Genomic DNA, 17,988 nt, shown 5'->3' with positions numbered 1-17,988 from the left:
AATCCGCAGATTTCATTGCTAGGTCACACCGTCGTCTTCAAAAGCTGAAGGGGCGCGGTTCATTTTTCACTTGCATTCCATCTCACTCCCAAGCGCAGCCGTCGCAGTCCATGGAGCACATCGCCGCTGCACCCGTGAATCCTAGACCGCACCGCCGTGCTTTCCAATCTGCTTGCACGCACATGTCTGCCACCACCCAAGGTAGCCGCCGCGCCGCCGTCTGCGAATCATGACTGTTGCGGTTATTAGATCCAAGTCCTAGGGAGTAAAAACTTAGGAGATGGCCTAAGCACAGACACCAGATCCAACCTCAGTCTGGGTGAAGTCCGTGATGATGGAGGAGTGCATCCAGGCGGTCGACGGTCTCCTGGGACCCAAAGCGCTGCTCGAGTGGAAGGCAACCACCGGGCAAGAGTTCCCCAGTGAGGACAAGATGGAGATGGTGGTCTTAGTATCCTTGTTTGAGCGAGGATTTGGGATCCCAACAGGCAATTTCTTTCGAGGATGCAAATGCTCGTCTCCAGCAAGAGCACGGCGTGGCGGTTCATCGTGAGTACGCTGTGTCGCAGAAGCTGGCTTACGAGGCCGGCTTGCGCATAGATACTGACCGCTGCTTAGAAGCTGCAATGCAAAGTCTTCAGCGTGACCAACCAGTGATTGCTGGGCTGGAGGTGGATCTGGAAGATCTGCGCAAGGCAACAGACTATTTGCTGGACATGGTACAACCAAAGACCGACCCGACTGCGCCGACGCCAATTCTCGATTGCCTCAAGGCCGCGCCTGGTCGGCTGAAAGAACTGCTGAAGGACACCGCGGTGGAGTGCACAAGAACGTCTTGGCAGTGTTGAAGACACACTTCCCGCGGATTCCTTTGGAGCGTGCTGGTGCAAGGGTCGCGGTCAACTTCAACGTGGAAAACCTTCCGAAACTTGCCGAGGAGTTTAATGGTGTAGCGGAAAACGTCGTTAGGGAGCTGGACTTGTAAAATTAAACTTGCGGTGTATCAAACTATATGATAAGATAAGTAATCGAATTGATTTAACGTATGTGGAAAGAAAAGGGCTCCATCCCTCCCTTGGTGTATACGATGGGACAACATGTAGCTGAGGCCTTTAGCCGCTAAGCGCCCAGCCTTGCCTGACCAACATTCTGCTAAGAATGTCTCGAGCTTGTAGAAGGGGTAAACACAAGGTTGTTTGGGTTTCGCGAGTTAGGACGCCGACCACACAATTTAGTCATATTGCCTTGAGAGGGGGAGGAGGAGGATGAGAGACCCAGAGGTCGGCACCTGAGGGAAGCCGACGAGCTTGAAAGCAAGTGGTATATTGAATAGGTCGGACAACCCCCGAGCATTAAGAACAGCTCGGGCAAGGGAACAAGAAGGAAATAGGTACGCAAATAACCTTGGAGGTTTTATTCATTCAATAAAAAGGGAAAAAGAATACATAGCTTTTAAGTGCTAAGGGTAGAAGCGCTGCAAGTGCTCGATGTTCCACGGATTAGGGATGCCTGAGCCGTCCGCCCATTGGAGTTGATAGGTCGCTTGTACTCTACCGGGGCGCCGAGCTCTTTCTTGAGGACCGTGCAGTCTCGGAGATTGTGACGTGCGTCCTTATGGAAGGGGCATGGAGCATTCAGGGTGTCATCAAACTCTTCCTGGAGGAAGGTGGTTGGTCTGGCGGGATCGGCTTCGGCAGTGGGGACCTTAGGGGTCCTTTTCCGAAGTCGGAAGGACTCCGGTCATGCTTGGTGTTCCTCATGGGTCGACGGTTTGTAGTCATCGTGCTGCAATGCTTGCCACCCTATAACTGTACATGCGCCGCCTCCTCTTCACGGATGGGCTCCAACCGACCTCCCGTGCGATTACCGTGGTCGCCTCGGTGGTGACCAGATCTGCTATGAGCGGATCAGCTTCGGGAGTGCTGGATAGACCAGGAGTGTGTTGATCAGCTTTAGGTCCGCTCTTCAATCTAGACGTTGGCGACGCGGATACGTGCCTAGATCCGCTGGAGTGCTTCAAATCTAGAAGGTTTTCCAGATCAGCGAAGGCAGCCCCCATGTTAGCCTGGGGTGTCGTGAAAACGTAGCGGCCGGCCTCCTCGAGGTCGGCTTGTAGATTGCGGGTGCATATACAGCGCATGCGTCTGCCCCGAGCACCGTCCTTATCGGTGTTGTCACCATTATTGGTACGCGGTCGGTTGGTGTTGGCAGAGGGAGGTGGTCCGCGCTGGTAGCCTGCTACCTCGGCTCCCATGTTAGCAGCAGGTTGTTGGCGCTGTTGGGTGTCGGCTTGCTCCTGCTGGTGCCGTACTGCGCGGTCCCAGTTCTTGGCGTCGCGACCTTCTTCCTGAGAAGAGGTTTCGCCATCCATGGGTGGATCATTGGCAGAGATCACGAAGGCTTCACGATCTGGCGTGGTGGAGTTGCTCTCGACATTGTCTCCATAAGGGTTCAGAGTTAGGACAATGCGGGGGACCTGGAACTCGCCACAGTTCGGAAACTGGGCGGGTCCTGGTGGGCCCTCAGATTGGATCTGAAGAGACTGCGCGAGTTTCGCTTAAAACACGGCAGCCGAATTCCTCAAACCAAAGGTGGCGAGGGAAGGACCCTGCGCTGACTTTGTTGGGCGTAGCGCCATCTCGGAGAGCTAGATGCACTTAGCAATGGTGTTACTAATGCGATGTAGCCCCGCGATCAAGTCGGAGGGCGTGGGTGGGCGGGTTACCGCGAGGATGTGTGGGACCCTCTCTGAGAGAGAGATATTGCCAACCTTCTAGGCAAGCGGTGTGATGATCCTCGGGTGGAGGTCTCGTTCTGCTGGCGCAGATCCAACGGACGCCGAGCTGACGATGGACACTGAGTCGACGGAAGAAACAGCGGAATCGGAATTCGCCGACATGGTCCCGAAGCGAAGCTGGATCGAGTTGGCGAGGATGTCCTTCATGCTCTCGGGGAAGATGACGCTGGGGCAAGATGCCATCGAGCTTGCTGGGGAGGATCTCACAATTTGCCCTACCTGGTGCGCCAACTATCGGATTTAGTAGCCCGACAGTCCACCAGGGGGTTACCCAAGTGGTTGATTTATAGGCAGGGAGGATTACAATACCAAGAACTCAAAGATAATCACGAGAATATGAGGATTTAGACAAGTTCAGACCTCCGGAGAGTAATACTCTACGTCCTGTGTTTTTCTAAGTTGTATTGCTTTGCGCTGGTATGCGGAGAGTTGACATGGGATACCCTCGAGAGGTGTCCTTAGCCGTCTAATATAGGCTGACGACCTAGAATTATAAGTCGGTTTGAATCAAATCTAGTCGGTAGTTACGTGGAAAGCGATCTGAGTCGGATTACAACAAGGATCCCGCAATATCCGAGCTAATTTGAATCGGTCAGCCTCCTTGACTTGTACTCCAAATATCTTCACATTCTTGGTCCACACGTTCTGGTCGGGCGGGCCTACTTGTCAGGACTGACCAATACACTGATCGGTGGGGACTCATGGGGTACCCATATCCCTCAGTATTAACATATTTAGGTTTTTTACTGAAGAAAAATGCATATAATCAAACATATAAAAATAGTGAAGGTGAACTTATCAATATTGAATAGGAAATGAAATATTCTTAATCAAATTAAATTATTGTATAAAAAATTAATTAATATATATGAGGACATAACATTAATTTCCTAAATATTGAAGGTTACAGTCATTGTCAAATCCGTTACCATTATGACACTAATATCAATGTCAAATGATGCTCAATAATTTGTTCCGACCTAAATATATTCTTTGTTACAACATTTGGACTCCGGATGGACCAATCTGCCAAGTTATTGCACTAAATTGAGCATTTTACAAGTTTTTGAACCAATCTACACCCACCTTTCAAGTTATTGTATTAGATTAAACATTTTACAAGTTGTTGGACCAATCTGCACCCACCTGACAAGTTGTTACAGGGTGCATGCAATTTACTCTTTAAGAATATTTTATAATAATATACGTAGGTAATTTTGATGTAGACCGTTTTTAGATTATTACTTTGGATTATTTTTATAACTAGAAATGGGCATAATTTAGTTTATAGTGGTTATTTTAGATTATTTTCGTGGCATACGTGAGAGATGTTTAGAAAAGAGAATACATCATGTGGATACCGAATTGGTGTCCGGATGTTTCTAATTTTATTTTCTAACACGTCTCATTAAGATTAACATGATAGCTTAAGCATTCAATTAGTAACAGCATCGGATGCTCAGTGAAAGCCGATTCTAAACGATGCTCTCGCTCTCACGGCTGTGGTTAGGGCCTTAGGGGAGAGTCGAGAGTGGTTCGCTAGGATAATGTTGGGAGCTTGTTGAGGCTGTGGGAACGGGATTACAGAGATACAGTCTGACTGACCGCAACATCTCAACAGTCTGACAGATTGAAAAAAACATATGGACCCGATTACGGTCCCAATGAATTGAATTCAGGAGCTTCTCAATGCAACAATCTTTACAAACTTGTAAACTTTACAGGGGAGAGTTACCAGTGGACCTGCAACCAAAAGGAAAAAACAAACAAACAGAAATTCTTATGCTCAACACAATCTCCGATTCACAGAACACTAGATCAACGGAAAATTTGTACAGTTCCAAGCTACCTCGCCTCTAATCTGGTCACTGTCACATAGTTGGAGGTGGCGCTCCGAGTCCGGGACGACTCCGTGTCCGACGACGTGCTCATTCCAGGGTTCACTCCGGGCTCGTTGGGCTCAGGGAGCACGGTGTTCTCGCTCGCCAGCATCGTCACCACCGACGACATCAGGGGCCTGTTCCTCGGCTGCGCTTCGACGCACAGCAGAGCGACCTGGATGCACCGCAGCACCCTGCTGTGGTGGAAGCTGCCACCCAACGCCTCGTCCAGCAGCTCCAAGCTTCTCCCTTCTCTCCACAGCATCCATGCCTGAAATCCACCAAAAATATGCATGGTTACTCAAATTCAGACGAAGAAGAAAAAGAAGTTGAGCTAAATCTTTGCTAGTACTTACATATCCTAGGAGGTTGACATCGAGCTCTGGTTCGTAGGAGCCACGGTTCCTCTTGCCGGTGATGATCTCCAGCACCATGACGCCGAAGCTGAAGACGTCGGATTTTATTGAGATGAGGCCGTCCATTGCGTACTCCGGGGACATGTATCCACTGCAAAACGTCTGAAGATTCAGCTCAAAAGTCCAATTTTATTTCAGAACAGATTGAAACACACATGAGAGTTAGCAAAGAACACCCACTATGTTCCGATAACCTTCCGGGTGTATACAGTGGTCTGATCGCCTCCAAACATTCTGGCGATGCCAAAGTCTGAAATTTTGGGGACCATGTTTCTGTCCAGCAACACGTTGCTAGCCTTCAGGTCCCTGTGGATGATCCTGAACCTCGAATCCTCGTGCAGATACTGCAGACCCCGTGCAATCCCCAAAATAATCTCGAACCGTTTCTGCCATACTAGCAACCTGCCCTTCGCTTCATCTGCGTGGTGTATGGACTGACATAAATTACATGCTCACCTCATCGAATTCAAGATGCTCCTGTAGAAATGATGAACTAACCGAATATGAACGTGTCCAAGCTCTGGTTGTGCATGTACTCGTACACGAGCATCCTCTCATCGTTGTCGATGCAGCAGCCGAGCAGCCTTACAAGGTTCCTGTGCTGCAGCTTCGCAATCAGTTTCACCTCGTTCATGAACTCCCTCGCCCCTTGCGTTGATCCCTGGCTCAACCTCTTCACAGCTACTTGCTGCCCATCCTCAAGAACTCCCTGTCATGGATTCGCCAAACGGAGGTCAATGAGAAATCACATTCAATAGCCAGCGAGCTAAATTACTACTGTGAGTTATAGTTTACTCTGTTGCTTCTGTTGTTTTTACCATGTAAACAGGGCCAAATCCACCTGCTCCAACCTTCTTGTGCTCCGCGAAGTCGTCCGTGGCGACCAGGATCACCTCCAGATCGAACAATGGAAGGTCAACATCTTTCTCGGCGTATCTCATTCCCTCCGAGCCCTCATCAGGCTGCTGACCCGGTCCCGGGCTCAACGAAGGCTGGCTCCTGGGCCTGTACGGAAGCACAAAATCTCCAGTAGTAGTGCTCGGCGGCAATGACGCCATGTCGTCGCTTTCACGCTTGCTCCTCCCCTTCTTCATCAAGAAACAACAGCAGCCAGCCGCTGCTAGCAGGAGAAGCACACCGGAAATGGTCGCGACGACGATGATGATCAGCTTGCCCTTGTGTGAGCGCTCGTGGTTATCTGGAACCAATGCAAGAAATGGTCAAGTCTCAAGCGTGAGGTGAACAGCCGGTGTAACATTGGAAGCCAAGGCTCTATATTTTAGTACACCTAACTAAGATCATACAGTACGTAATAAACAACCAAAAAATTGTGAATTTCGTGGAAGACTTTGAAACTGCAGGATCGAGAGGAATTGTAATCAAAGCCATCCAGAACCTGCTGCTGCGGCCTTCAGGGCGTCGATGTCGGACTGCGCGAGCCGAATGTACACGTCCTGCACGACGATCGGGTACTGCCGCATGTCCAGCAGGTCGACGGTCCAGAGGACGCAGCCGACGCCGACCCCGCCGCTGTTGTTGGCGGCGGCGTACGCCCCGCAGCTGCAGTTGCCGAGGCACGCCTGCCTGCACTGGTCCAGCGTCATGCCGGCGTACACCGTCGCGTCCGTCGCCTGCGGCAGCTTCATCCGGTTCACCACCCAGAACCCGTCGCCGCCGCCGCCGCCGCCGTCGCAGCTTAGGTTGGTGTTCCGGACACACCCGCCGGACCAGTCCCGCTGGCCCCACTGGTCCGGCGACCGCGGCACGAACCCCGGGAGGCAGCCGCACACCGGGGTGCGGTCGGGGTCGCAGTACCCGAACGCCCCGCACTTGGCGTAGTAGTCGCACTGGTCCGTCGGGTAGTACCAGAAGCTGCTCCACGCGCCGTTGTTGAGGGAGAAGCGCTTCAGCTGCGTCGCGGCGCCGTCGACGACGAGCCGCGACAGCAGCGACGCGTCGCGGATGAAGTATCTGTAGTACGTCTCGTCGGCGCTGTACACGACCCTGAAGGTGAAGTCCTGCGCCTTGAGGTACGGCACGCCGGTGAGGATGTCGCCGTTCCACGGCCCGCTCGTGTAGATCCTCTTGCTGCCCCGCATAAGGAAGAACTGCGGGAGCCCGCTGCTCAGGACGAGCTTGAAGGTGACGTCGCCCGGCGACGGGTCGGACTCGCTGCGCCACGCCGTGATGTTCCGGGTGATGCCGTGCCTGGCGTCCACCCCGAGCTTCATCCCCGGGAGCAGCGTGTCCGTCGGGTAGTCGAAGCTCTGCCACGCCACGCTCTGCTCGGAGCCGCTCCCGTCCGCGCTCAGGACGAGGTTGCCGCTGTCCAGGAGCTGCGCGGCGGCGCGCGCGGTGACGTTCCTGGCGGCGGCGGGCGGCGCGGAGGACCACACGGTGTCGTTGTTGCCGTCGAGGATGACCAGCCGTCCGCCGGCGGTGAGCTGGAGGGCAACCGGGGGGCTCACCACCGGGTCCTGGCGGTTGGCGACCCACACCACGGTCGTCGGGCCCGGGATGCTGGCGTACCAGATGCCGAGGTACGTTCGGCCGGCGGCGCCGTCCGGGGTGAAGAAGCCGAGCGCGTAGACGCCACCGGCAGAGACGATCGTCTGGTTGCCGGTGAGCGTCGTGTTCCGGTAGATGGTGTCGGTGGATGCCGAGGGAGTGAAGGAGACGGCGGCGAGGGCGGCGAGGAGGAGGAGGGAAGAGAGCGTGCGCGCCCTCATCCTCTCTCCCGGTTACTCCCGATCACGGTGCGCCAAACCCTGCCGTTGACCTCTTGCTCCTCTCCTCTCGTTACATGGGCTTATGACTTGGTGTGAGACTGCCTGCACGGGCGGGTGGCGGTCGTCGTGCCAGCAACCACGGCAGGAAACGGCCGCGGCGGCGGTGTGAGAATGCACGCGCATTTTTTACGCCCACAGGGCCACGTCCATGGCGCCGGCTGCGTATGGAGTATGGACTGTGGAGCAGCGGCAGCAAATAAAGCTTGGGTCAACGTCTCGACGTTCGCGAGCAGGGGCAGCACCGGGGAGCCATGCTCAGGGGTCAGGGCTTCCCGCTGGATGCGAGTGCAACTAGGCATATCTTACTTGCGCTTGACCACGCGAAGATAAAAATATGTCAAGATTAAGATGCATCTACGAGTAAACGACACGACAAACCTAAATTAAAATGGGCGTTGGTCGTTGGATATTTGGATCTAGCTCAGTTCGTAGCTGGAATGCAAGCTGTTGATTAACTTGCCCAATAGGCCGAGTACTCTGAATTGGTAAGGCGAATAGCTAAGTGCGTGGCCTTAATGCCTTATCTCCACCATAGCCATGTACTCGAGTCAAACAAGAACCAATCAAATCTCAGCCATCGTTGTCATGCAGCTGACAAAGATTTGTTTGATCCACTTGCACACAACGGAAACACTTGCTTTTGTTTGTCAACTGTGTTGCCATGAATCAAACACCCCTAGCTCTCCACACCAATCAAAAGTCAAAACGAACGAGGCATGCATACGGACATGCCGCGACTGACATCGAGTAATCCACATCAGCCAAGTATTCGTGGCGCTTTTCATTCGCTGTTCGAATCCGCGGGTGTTGAATCTTGACCGAAGAAACTAATGCGATTATAGAATTGGAGTTTGAACCAAACTGTGAGCAATTTTCCTTTGAATTGAAAGGCAAGACAGTAACAGCTACTCTACTCAGCTGGAAAAATCAGTACCAACAACGGGCAGGTGGGATTGGGACCAGCTGAAATCAGAAAGTCGTAATGCCACGTTGGCATCGGCAACCATAAGTTACTCTAAAGATTGATTCCGCCTAGCAATCCTTGCAAGGTTTTTTTTTTTGTTTTGAAACGAGCCAGCACGAGGGGCTGCTGCTATATTCAAAAGGCAATCCTTGCAGGTTGAACAAAGGTTTATAAGAGGTGCTGAATTTCAGGTTCCCACGTTATAACTTGGGCAATACCATGCAAATTTCAAGCAATTTTAACGCATGCATTTACCGAGAAAAGAACAGCAGGGGATTGAGACAGTTACTATCTGCCTTCCAGCTTGGTAATGGAAAGGCCATTCAGGGACCAGGTTTCTTCAGTGATTTCAGTTTGACTCGAGACCAATAGGGAGAGGAAACCGGGTTGTTTTGGATCTGGTAAGGTGGCGTTTTCATTGGTAATCATTGAAAGGACTTCAGTCATTGAGGGTCGATCTGCAGCTTGCTCCTGAACACACAGCAAACTGACATGAATGCATCTTAGCGCCACATTCTCAGGACATCTACCGTGTAATGATTTATCAATGAGCTCATGGCATCTGCCTTCTTTCCACAATTCCCATGCCTGCGAAGTTCAGTTGCAGTCACCAAGTTAGAAGTTCTCCACTTACAAAAATTAGAAAATATTGTGTGCTTGTTATAACTTCTTACATAACCAAGGAGGCTAAGAGAGTTGCCGAGTCCTTGAGATCCTGCATTTTTCATACCACTGATGATCTCCAGAAGCAAGACTCCGTAGCTAAATACATCAGACTTAACGGAGAAAATGCCTGCCATAGCATATTCAGGAGCCATGTAGCCACTGAAAGAATTGTACACTCTTAAACTCATTATCCATTTTTCTATATAGCCAGCATTAGCTTCATAAGTCAAATGCAAAAGGAAGGCTAGAAGCACGAAGCAAGTACTTACTATGTTCCAACAACTCTTTTTGTATTAGCTTGCGTTCCTTTGGGATCAAATATTTTTGCCATTCCAAAGTCTGAGATCTTAGGGTTCATATCAGTGTCTAACAAAACGTTGCTTGCTTTCAGGTCCCTATGAATAACTCTAAGCCGAGAATGCTTGTGGAGATAAATAAGACCTTGTGCGACCCCTTCAATTATGTTCACCCGCATTTCCCAGTCTAGCAAAGCCCTTCTTGATTTTTCTTTGTAAAGAGGGAAAAAATGAACTCACTGGCTCAAGAAATCAGCTGAGAAAAAATAGGAAGCAACAAGAATTAAAAAGGAAAATCAAACGTACCAAATAGGAAGAAATCCAAGCTTTTGTTTGGCATGTACTCGTAAACTAATAGCATTTCTTCCCCTTCGATACAACAACCTAACAGCCCAACTAAATTGCTATGCTGAAGCTTAGCAATAAGCAGGATTTCATTCTTAAACTCCAGTAACCCTTGCCCTGAATTTGCAGCTAGTCTCTTAACTGCAATCTCCTGCCCATCTGGTAAGTTGCCCTATAGAATGGTTTTCAACATAGTTAAAATTAGATAACAGTTACATACAAAATATGACTAATCGTCCCATGTATATTGAACTCCTGAACTTTTTTTTTCATAACAAGAATTCCCTGAACTGTCGAACAGAACACTTACTTTGGAATCCAGAAATAGAAAATGTATCTGTATGTATAGGATGTCTATTTATAAATATTCAAGGAAGCATTAAGCAAAACAGGAGAACTTAAGGATAAGCGCGAAACACAGAGCTAGCAAAAGGAGGAAAAAGAGAACCTCCGATTTGACAAGCATGTTAAAGGAAAGAATCTGTCCAACATGGTACGATATGTAGATGCCACATTTCACTAGTTTTCACTAGATACGCCTTCACTTCTTTAATCACTATCAAATATAAGTGCAAAACACACCTCAGAGAGTATCATCATCTTATAATCTCCCAACCATTACGTTCTGAACTTGCAGTCAATGAACAAAATGCACAAAAAAGGGGCACAATAAATTGTACTCCCTCCTTCCCAAAATATAAGTATCTCTAGTTTTGTCCTAAGTCAAACCATCTTCGGTTTGACTAAGCTTATAGAAAAGAATACAAGCATTTACGATGTCAAATTAATATTATGGGGGTCCATTAAGAAATACATGTTCATACTTCATAGCATACTTCCTTGATGCAGTGTATGTTGATACTCTTCTATATAAACTCGGGCTATTTGACAGGGTTATTGCCCAAAAACACACAACTATTTGACATTTTGACAAAATGACCACATATAATCAGCATTCTTGTTTTGTTTCTGAAATGGCCAAAGATGTGAACAGACGAGATTGAAGAACATATGGTACCTTGTACACAGGACCAAACCCCCCTTCTCCAAGCTTGCTTTCTGTTGAAAAATTGTCTGTAGCATCTGTTATTTTTGAAAAGGAAAAAATCATAAACTGAGAGCCTGTCTCCTCACTCTCCCAAAGTTTGATTGTATCCGTAGTCATCAAGGAGTGGTGACCATCCTGTTTCCCTTTCCCTGATGAAATAAAAAAGTGAGTTATTGCCATGTTTTAACCTAAGCTGCACAAAAAGGGTGAATTTTCTTTAGCTATTAAGGAGTTCTTATGAATTCTAATAGTTACCTTTATTTTTTGATCTCCTAATCCAAATAAACAGGATGATACAAAAGATAAGAAATGCAACTGAAGGAAGTACACCAGCTATCCAAAGTATTTTGTGACCTGAACAAGAATAAAGAGAGATTGTCACTTGACTTCATAGTTCATAATTCCTTTTCCTTTAGGTCCCGTTTGGATTATTGGAATTGAATTCCATTCTAATAATCATAATTTAGACACAAATTAATTAAGCTAATATAATTGTATGTGGAATATATTTGTATATCATTGTTGGCGATATGGGAGAGACACTTATGTGCTGCACTTCTATATAGGGAAGCGAGTTCAAGAGCGTGCTATAAGAATTGAATTCCATTCTAATAATCATAATCTATAGAATCAATTTCCATCTCCCACCCCATGAATTTAAGATAGGCTTATATCTAAACTTTGGAAAGTTGTGGAATGCCACGTTCCAAGATAAATTAGCCTACTCCATTAAGTAGATTCCAATTCCTTCAAACGAAGGGATCCAAACGGGACCTTATGGAAATTTTATTTTTGAAGAAATAGTTATAATACTTTCAAAAACAGAGACTAATTACTTCGTTTCAAATAGTTTGATTTGAATGTATTGTCCTAAATATCACTAATATTTCACTGTGGTATACATTTCATACCTGAACTTCTGATTGATTCTAACTCTGATGCAGCCACACGAAGATAAAGAGTTCCTACTCCACTCCCATTATATCCTTCCTGCAGATTTGTTAGATCACCATGCCATAGGCTGCAACCATCCAATACTGAATATGCAGTACAATTGCAATCTATCATGCATGCCGATTGGCATTCATTGTCTCCCATAAAAGACAGCTTCTCTCTGTTATCAGGAAGTCGCATTCCAGGCATATCAATAAACCTATCACCATAACACTGCAGTGGGGTTTGCCTAGTGCACCCTTTCCTAGTATATCTAGTATCTTGTGGAGCAAAACCTTTTGGACATCGACAATAGGATGGTAACAGATTTTTTTGATACTGGTAGGATGGTAACATATTATTGTTGCATATACCAAAAACTCCACATAAGTTAGACACCTCGCAACTAGCAGGTTGTCGCCATAACAGAGTCCATAATTGAGCGTCAGGATCAAACTGTGTTATGTTCAATGAACCATTTGGATCCAACACAATTTTTGTCAACCTGGTCGCAGGGTTGGGAGAATATGTGCATGTAAGGTTGTCACAGTCAAAATAAAGAGGGATTGTATCTATAGATTTTAGCTCCGGAATGAGAGAGTTTACATCACCATTCCATCGTTCACTGGTCCAAATGAAATCCCATTCCACCAGATAATGAGTTGTGAAGCATTATTAGTTACACCAAGTCCGAAAGAATAATCCCCCCCTGCTGGGTCATCAGAGCTCTTCCATGGAGTCAGCAATTTACTACCAAGAGTAATATTCATTCCAGGGAGCCACGTGTCAGTTGGAGAGTCAAAGCTCTTCCATATGATATTGGTTTGGTTGGCGATGCTCCTTAAGACAAAGTTGCCATTATCCAGTATTGCAGCCTCCAGGTCTTGCACTCCCACCCCATAAGCCACTGCGAATGAGTTGCCCTTGCCATCTGAAACTATCAGATTACTACTGTTATCAAACTTAAGTATGCCCAAATTATCTTGTAATGGATTGCTCCTATTAGCAACCCATACAACTGTCCTTTCCGGATCATCTTTGTGCCATACACCAACATACCGGTGCCTCGAAGCTCCAGGGGTAAAGAAACCGAGCACAAAATTTTTGCTCGTGGACACTAGGGTCTGCCCATCTGAAATTGATTGGTTCTGAAAGATGCGCTCTGGTATTGCCACGGGAGCTGATAAACATCTGGTTGCTAATACAGATAGAATCAGCAGATTAACAAGTCTGCAGTTTCTCCAGCAGCTTATTTTCCCAAACATGGCTATTTCCAATCATCTAACTAGGCTATTCAGATCAAAGTAGTACAAGAGCGAGATATTGACATAATGATTATGTGAAGAACATTAGCATATCTCCATACCTCTCTGATTTCTTCCAAACAAGTGAAGTGCTTCCTGCAGTTCATCATGAACATTCAGAGTTGCCAATGTTGAACGTTCAGTAGTGAAACTATGAAGCTAGTTTTCCAATTGCCAGTCAACCATGGTAGCAGTCAATGCTTGAAAGTGACTGATGTCTCTTGCAGATACTACGCTCTATGCATTGAAAAGCATATGATTGGGAAAGCAATTCGTCCAATTGAGAAGGATATTTTGACACGGAACTGACTACCTTTTGTTAGATTGATCTCCTTCCCAATGGGCCCAAAGGCCCATCGGGACCTTGATCAGCGCCCGGGGGCGCTCACCCTAGCAATGGGTGGTGGGCCCCTGTCGCGCTGCGCTATATAAACAGGGTGGGGGATTCGGCTCGGCTCACGAGGTTCGCCGCAGCCAGCCGCCCCACCGACACACCTACCGATCTAGGTTGCGCAGTAGCGGCGGGAAGCACCACCGCCACCTCACCGGCGACCGGACTCGGCACTGCGCGTCGCTGCCTTGCGCAGACTTCACCAACCGAACCAGCGATGGCCAGCAGCTCTGCTGCTCCCACCTCTAGGGGTGAAGGTACCCCATTTCTCTCACACTCACACTCGGCACCCACCAGGAACACCATGACCCTTATGTCATTCTCGATCCCGACTAGATGTGCATCTAAAGATCCTAGGCACGGTCCTAACAATGGTATCAGACACCTCCTAGAAGCTCTTCTAGATCGGGGAAAAAGAAGTAGATCGAGAAAAAGAAGAAGATAAAAAAGAAACAGAAACGTGGAACCCTAACCCTAACCCTAGATCTAAAGCAAAGAGGGACGCGGGGAGACTTACCTGTTGTCGCCCTCACCGCCGCACGTCCACCGACGGCGAGTGGCAAAGGCCGGCCGAGCCTTGGGCTCGCCGGGGAACAAGTCCACCCGAACCGCCGGCGCATCTGCTCGGGGCTCGGGGGGGCGCAATAGCACCACCAAAGGACCGCTCGACGGCGGCGCGCCCAACCTCGCGGTGGACGCGCGCGCCGGCGAGGGGACCCGCGGTGGCGCCGGCCCTCCTCCATGGTCGCCATGGCCCTCTGGATCTTGTTTTTTCGGGAGGCTCAGAGGGAGAAAGGGGGGAGGCAAGAAAGAAAAGGGGGAAGAGGCTGCCGCGGCTGTGCGCCGGCGGGGCCATCCCTCCACCGCCGCCGCCGGCCATCGCCGGGCGCGGGAGAGACAGCCCCGCCGCCGCCGCCGTGGCGAGAACTCGCGGGGAGAAAAAAAGAATGGCGCTAGGGTTTCCAGGGAGCCGGCCGTCGGCCGGTTTTGATCCGCCGCGATTGACGCCCGACCGTCGGATTTGGACGGGCGGTCGAGATCGTCCGGGCCAGTTTCGGCCCAGGCGAGACGCGGCAGCAGGCCGCTTTCGCGGCCCAGGCCCAGGTTGCGGCCTGCTAACCGCAGCCGCGCGGGAGGCCAGCGCCGAGCCGTTTTGGCGGGCCGTTTTCGTGGGCCGCGTTAGCGGGCCGACGGCGTCGCGAATACGGGCCGAGCGCGGGAACGGGCTGTGGGCCGTTTTCGCGGCTGGGCCGAAATTCGAGTTTTGCACAGTAACGCCTGATAATTAGTTTTTCTATTTCCAGAAGCATTTACTTGATGTTTTTTTGCATAGTTTTAGTCTCTAATCTAATTTGAACCAACGGGATAATTTGTATTAGAGATTAATAAAGTTTGTACAGTGTTTTTTGCTTCTGAAAATAGATTTATTTCACAGTTTCCGCTGCAAAAGTCATATTTATTGCTCCATTTAAATTTAATTTGAACCAACGAGACAATTAAATTTTGTGAGAGCATGATAAAGTTAATTAGATCATGGTGCTGTTATTTTCTGACCAACGTTGTTAATAACTGTATCATGATTCAAAAAGTTTTTTTTGATGCTTTTATTTCTATTTCTGCCCAACGGTGATATAGTTTTAAATTGCATCAACAGTTGTATGTTTTATTTTTTTTGACCAACGTTGGAAATAAATCATGCAATTGTTGTTATGATCTCACTTATGGATTGTAAATTTCAAGATCATTCAACTTAATGGCTTGTCTCAAAGAGATACCCATTTTGAAAGGCAACAACTATACAGAATGGAGGAAGAAAATTGAGTTCTCCTTCGTTTGTGGAGAAGTTGACTGGGTGCTGACCACACCGCGGCCACAAGCTGCACAGAAGCCAGTGAGGGCTGAAGGTGATGATGATGCTTCATGACAGCAAAAGGAAAGGGACTATGCTCCACTGGAGTTGGCATACACCCTTGAAAACAAACAGTGGACCACTACCAACAAGAAATGTATGGCTTTGGTAAAGAATCCGATTGAGCCTGCCATTTTGGGCTCGATCGCAGAGTGTGACTCCGTCTCAGAGTACCTCGACAAGATAAGGAATAGTTCACTGGTTCCTCAAAGATATACGCTACCCAGCTGTTCAAGCAGCTGGCCACAGAGAGGTACAATGGAGGAGGGACTGGCATAAGAGATCACATCATGAGGATGTACAACTTGGTAGCACAGTTGAAGCCAATGGATCTTGAGCTCAAGCCTGGGCACATTATTCATTTGGTTTTTGCTTCTTTGCCAAAAGAGTTTGACACTTTTGTTGTCAATTATAACATGCAGCCAGAATAGTGGGACATGAAAAATGATAGCCATGTGCGTGCAGGAAGAGGACAGACTTAGATCCTCATATGGTGGCTCATTGCACTATGTGAAGGATAACAGGAAAAAGATTGCTAACTCCTCTTTCAAGGCACGAGGAAAAGCTCCTATGCAGCAGAATCACCAAAAGCCTCTCACAGTAAACAAAGATCAATGTCTACACTGCAAGAAAAAGGGGCACTTCAAGAAAGACTGTCCCGACTGGTTAAAGTCAATAATGGCAAAAAGAGGTGAGAATACTATTTCTTTTGTAAATGAATCCTTGTATACACAGTATTCGAAATCTACTTGGTGGATTGACTCAGGTGCAACTGTTCATGTTGCAAATTCTTTACAGGAATTCCGTTCGACGAGGACTACGCAAAGAAGCGAAAGATGCGTTGAAGTCGCAAATGGAGTCCAAGCAGAAGTTGAAGCTGTTGGCGATGTCTCTCTAGAGCTAGTTGATGGTTTCATGCTTGTACTTAGAGATGTGTTTTATGTTCCTTCGTTACACAGAAACTTGATTAGTATTTCTCGTATGGACCATGATGGTTATGAATGTCATTTTGGTAATGGAAAGTGTGCCATTTGGTTCGATAATGCATGTGTTGGTGTTGCCATCCTTCACAATGAGTTGTATTTGTTATCACTACGTGAAAAAGTAAATTATGTGTGTGATGTGAATATGAATGTATCCTCGTCAGAGAAAGAAACAAAGAAAAGAAAGAGAACTCATGAAATATCGTCGAAATTATGGCACTGTCGTTTAGGCCATATTTCGAGGGGGAGAATAGAAAGACTAGTCAAGAATGAAATTCTTCCTCAATTAGAGTTCTCAGACTTAGAACAATGCGTTGATTGCATTAAAGGAAAATTTGTAAAGCAAATTAAAAAAGGTGCTAAACGTAGCACAGGAGTTTTAGAGATAATCCACACTGATATTTGTGGACCATTTCCTGTGAAAAGCGTGGATGGCTATGACTTGTTCATAACATTCACAGATGATTACTCCCGTTATGGTTACATTTATCCAATTAAAGAAAGATCAGAAGCGCTGGATAAATTTAAGATATTTAAAGCTGAAGTTGAAAATCAGCATAACAAAAGAATAAAAATAGTAAGATCCGACCGTGGGGGGGAGTACTATGGTCGACATACCCCATTTGGCCAAATTCCTGGACCTTTTGCAAGGTTTTTGCAGGAAAATGGCATAGTAGCCCAGTATTCGATGCCGGGCGAGCCTCAGCAAAATGGAGTAGCTGAAAGGCGTAACCGTACACTGATGGATATGGTGCGCAGCATGATGAGTTATTCCACCTTACCATTGGGACTGTGGATGGAGGCCTTGAAGACCGCCATTCACATTCTAAATAGAGTGCCAAGTAAGTCGGTGCCCAAAACACCGTACGAACTATGGACAGGAAGAGTACCCTCACTAAACCACCTGCGTGTGTGGGGGAGCCCAGCTGAGGCCAAAGTATTTAACCCAAACATCGGGAAGCTAGATCCCAAAACAGTAAGTTGCCACTTCATTGGCTATCCGGAAAAATCAAAGGGTTTTCGTTTCTACTGTCCAGACAGATATACAAAGTTTGTAGAAACGAGACAGGCGATTTTCTTAGAGGATGAGATGGTGAGGGGGAGCATGGTAGCTCGAGAGATTGATCTTGAGGAGAAGCGGGTGTGTGCACCTAATCCGATGATTCAGGAACCATACTTCTCACTACCTATTATTCCCGCACCGATAGTTCCTGAGGTCGTGGTGCAAGCACCCGCTACAGTCCCTAACATTGTGGTGCAGGCACCC

At 47.9% G+C, this 17,988-nt stretch overlaps 2 protein-coding genes across 3 annotated transcripts; both read right to left on the bottom strand.

The window, feature by feature from the left end:
- Positions 1-4,398: 4,398 nt before the first annotated feature.
- Positions 4,399-8,070, bottom strand: LOC101765702 (receptor-like serine/threonine-protein kinase SD1-8). Of its 2 annotated transcripts, XM_004970144.3 has the most exons (7): positions 6,490-8,057; positions 5,912-6,291; positions 5,592-5,802; positions 5,274-5,511; positions 5,034-5,184; positions 4,647-4,948; positions 4,399-4,540 (listed from the first exon to the last, which is right to left on the bottom strand). In XM_004970144.3, the coding sequence occupies exons 1-7, from the start codon at positions 7,820-7,822 to the stop codon at positions 4,516-4,518; spliced, it is 2,640 nt and encodes an 879-aa protein (XP_004970201.1). In that variant the 5' UTR covers positions 7,823-8,057; the 3' UTR covers positions 4,399-4,515. The 2 variants fall into 2 exon arrangements, with proteins under 2 accessions (XP_004970201.1, XP_022682730.1); XM_022826995.1 differs by lacking the exons at positions 4,399-4,540; positions 4,647-4,948 and having other exon boundaries at positions 5,060-5,195; positions 6,490-8,070.
- A 949-nt stretch (positions 8,071-9,019) lies between these two features.
- On the bottom strand, positions 9,020-11,339 carry LOC101786374 (G-type lectin S-receptor-like serine/threonine-protein kinase B120). The gene is made up of 5 exons (XM_022826996.1): positions 11,172-11,339; positions 10,115-10,325; positions 9,782-10,019; positions 9,521-9,671; positions 9,020-9,434 (listed from the first exon to the last, which is right to left on the bottom strand). Exons 1-5 carry the CDS (start codon positions 11,316-11,318, stop codon positions 9,135-9,137), a joined length of 1,047 nt encoding a protein of 348 aa, XP_022682731.1. The 5' UTR covers positions 11,319-11,339; the 3' UTR covers positions 9,020-9,134.
- Positions 11,340-17,988: the final 6,649 nt, after the last annotated feature.

The sequence above is a fragment of the Setaria italica genome, chromosome V, assembly GCF_000263155.2.
Source record: "Setaria italica strain Yugu1 chromosome V, Setaria_italica_v2.0, whole genome shotgun sequence".
Lineage (NCBI taxonomy): Eukaryota > Viridiplantae > Streptophyta > Magnoliopsida > Poales > Poaceae > Setaria > Setaria italica.
Note: the sequence above shows the minus strand (reverse complement) of the source record. Positions and strands in the feature narration are given on the sequence as shown.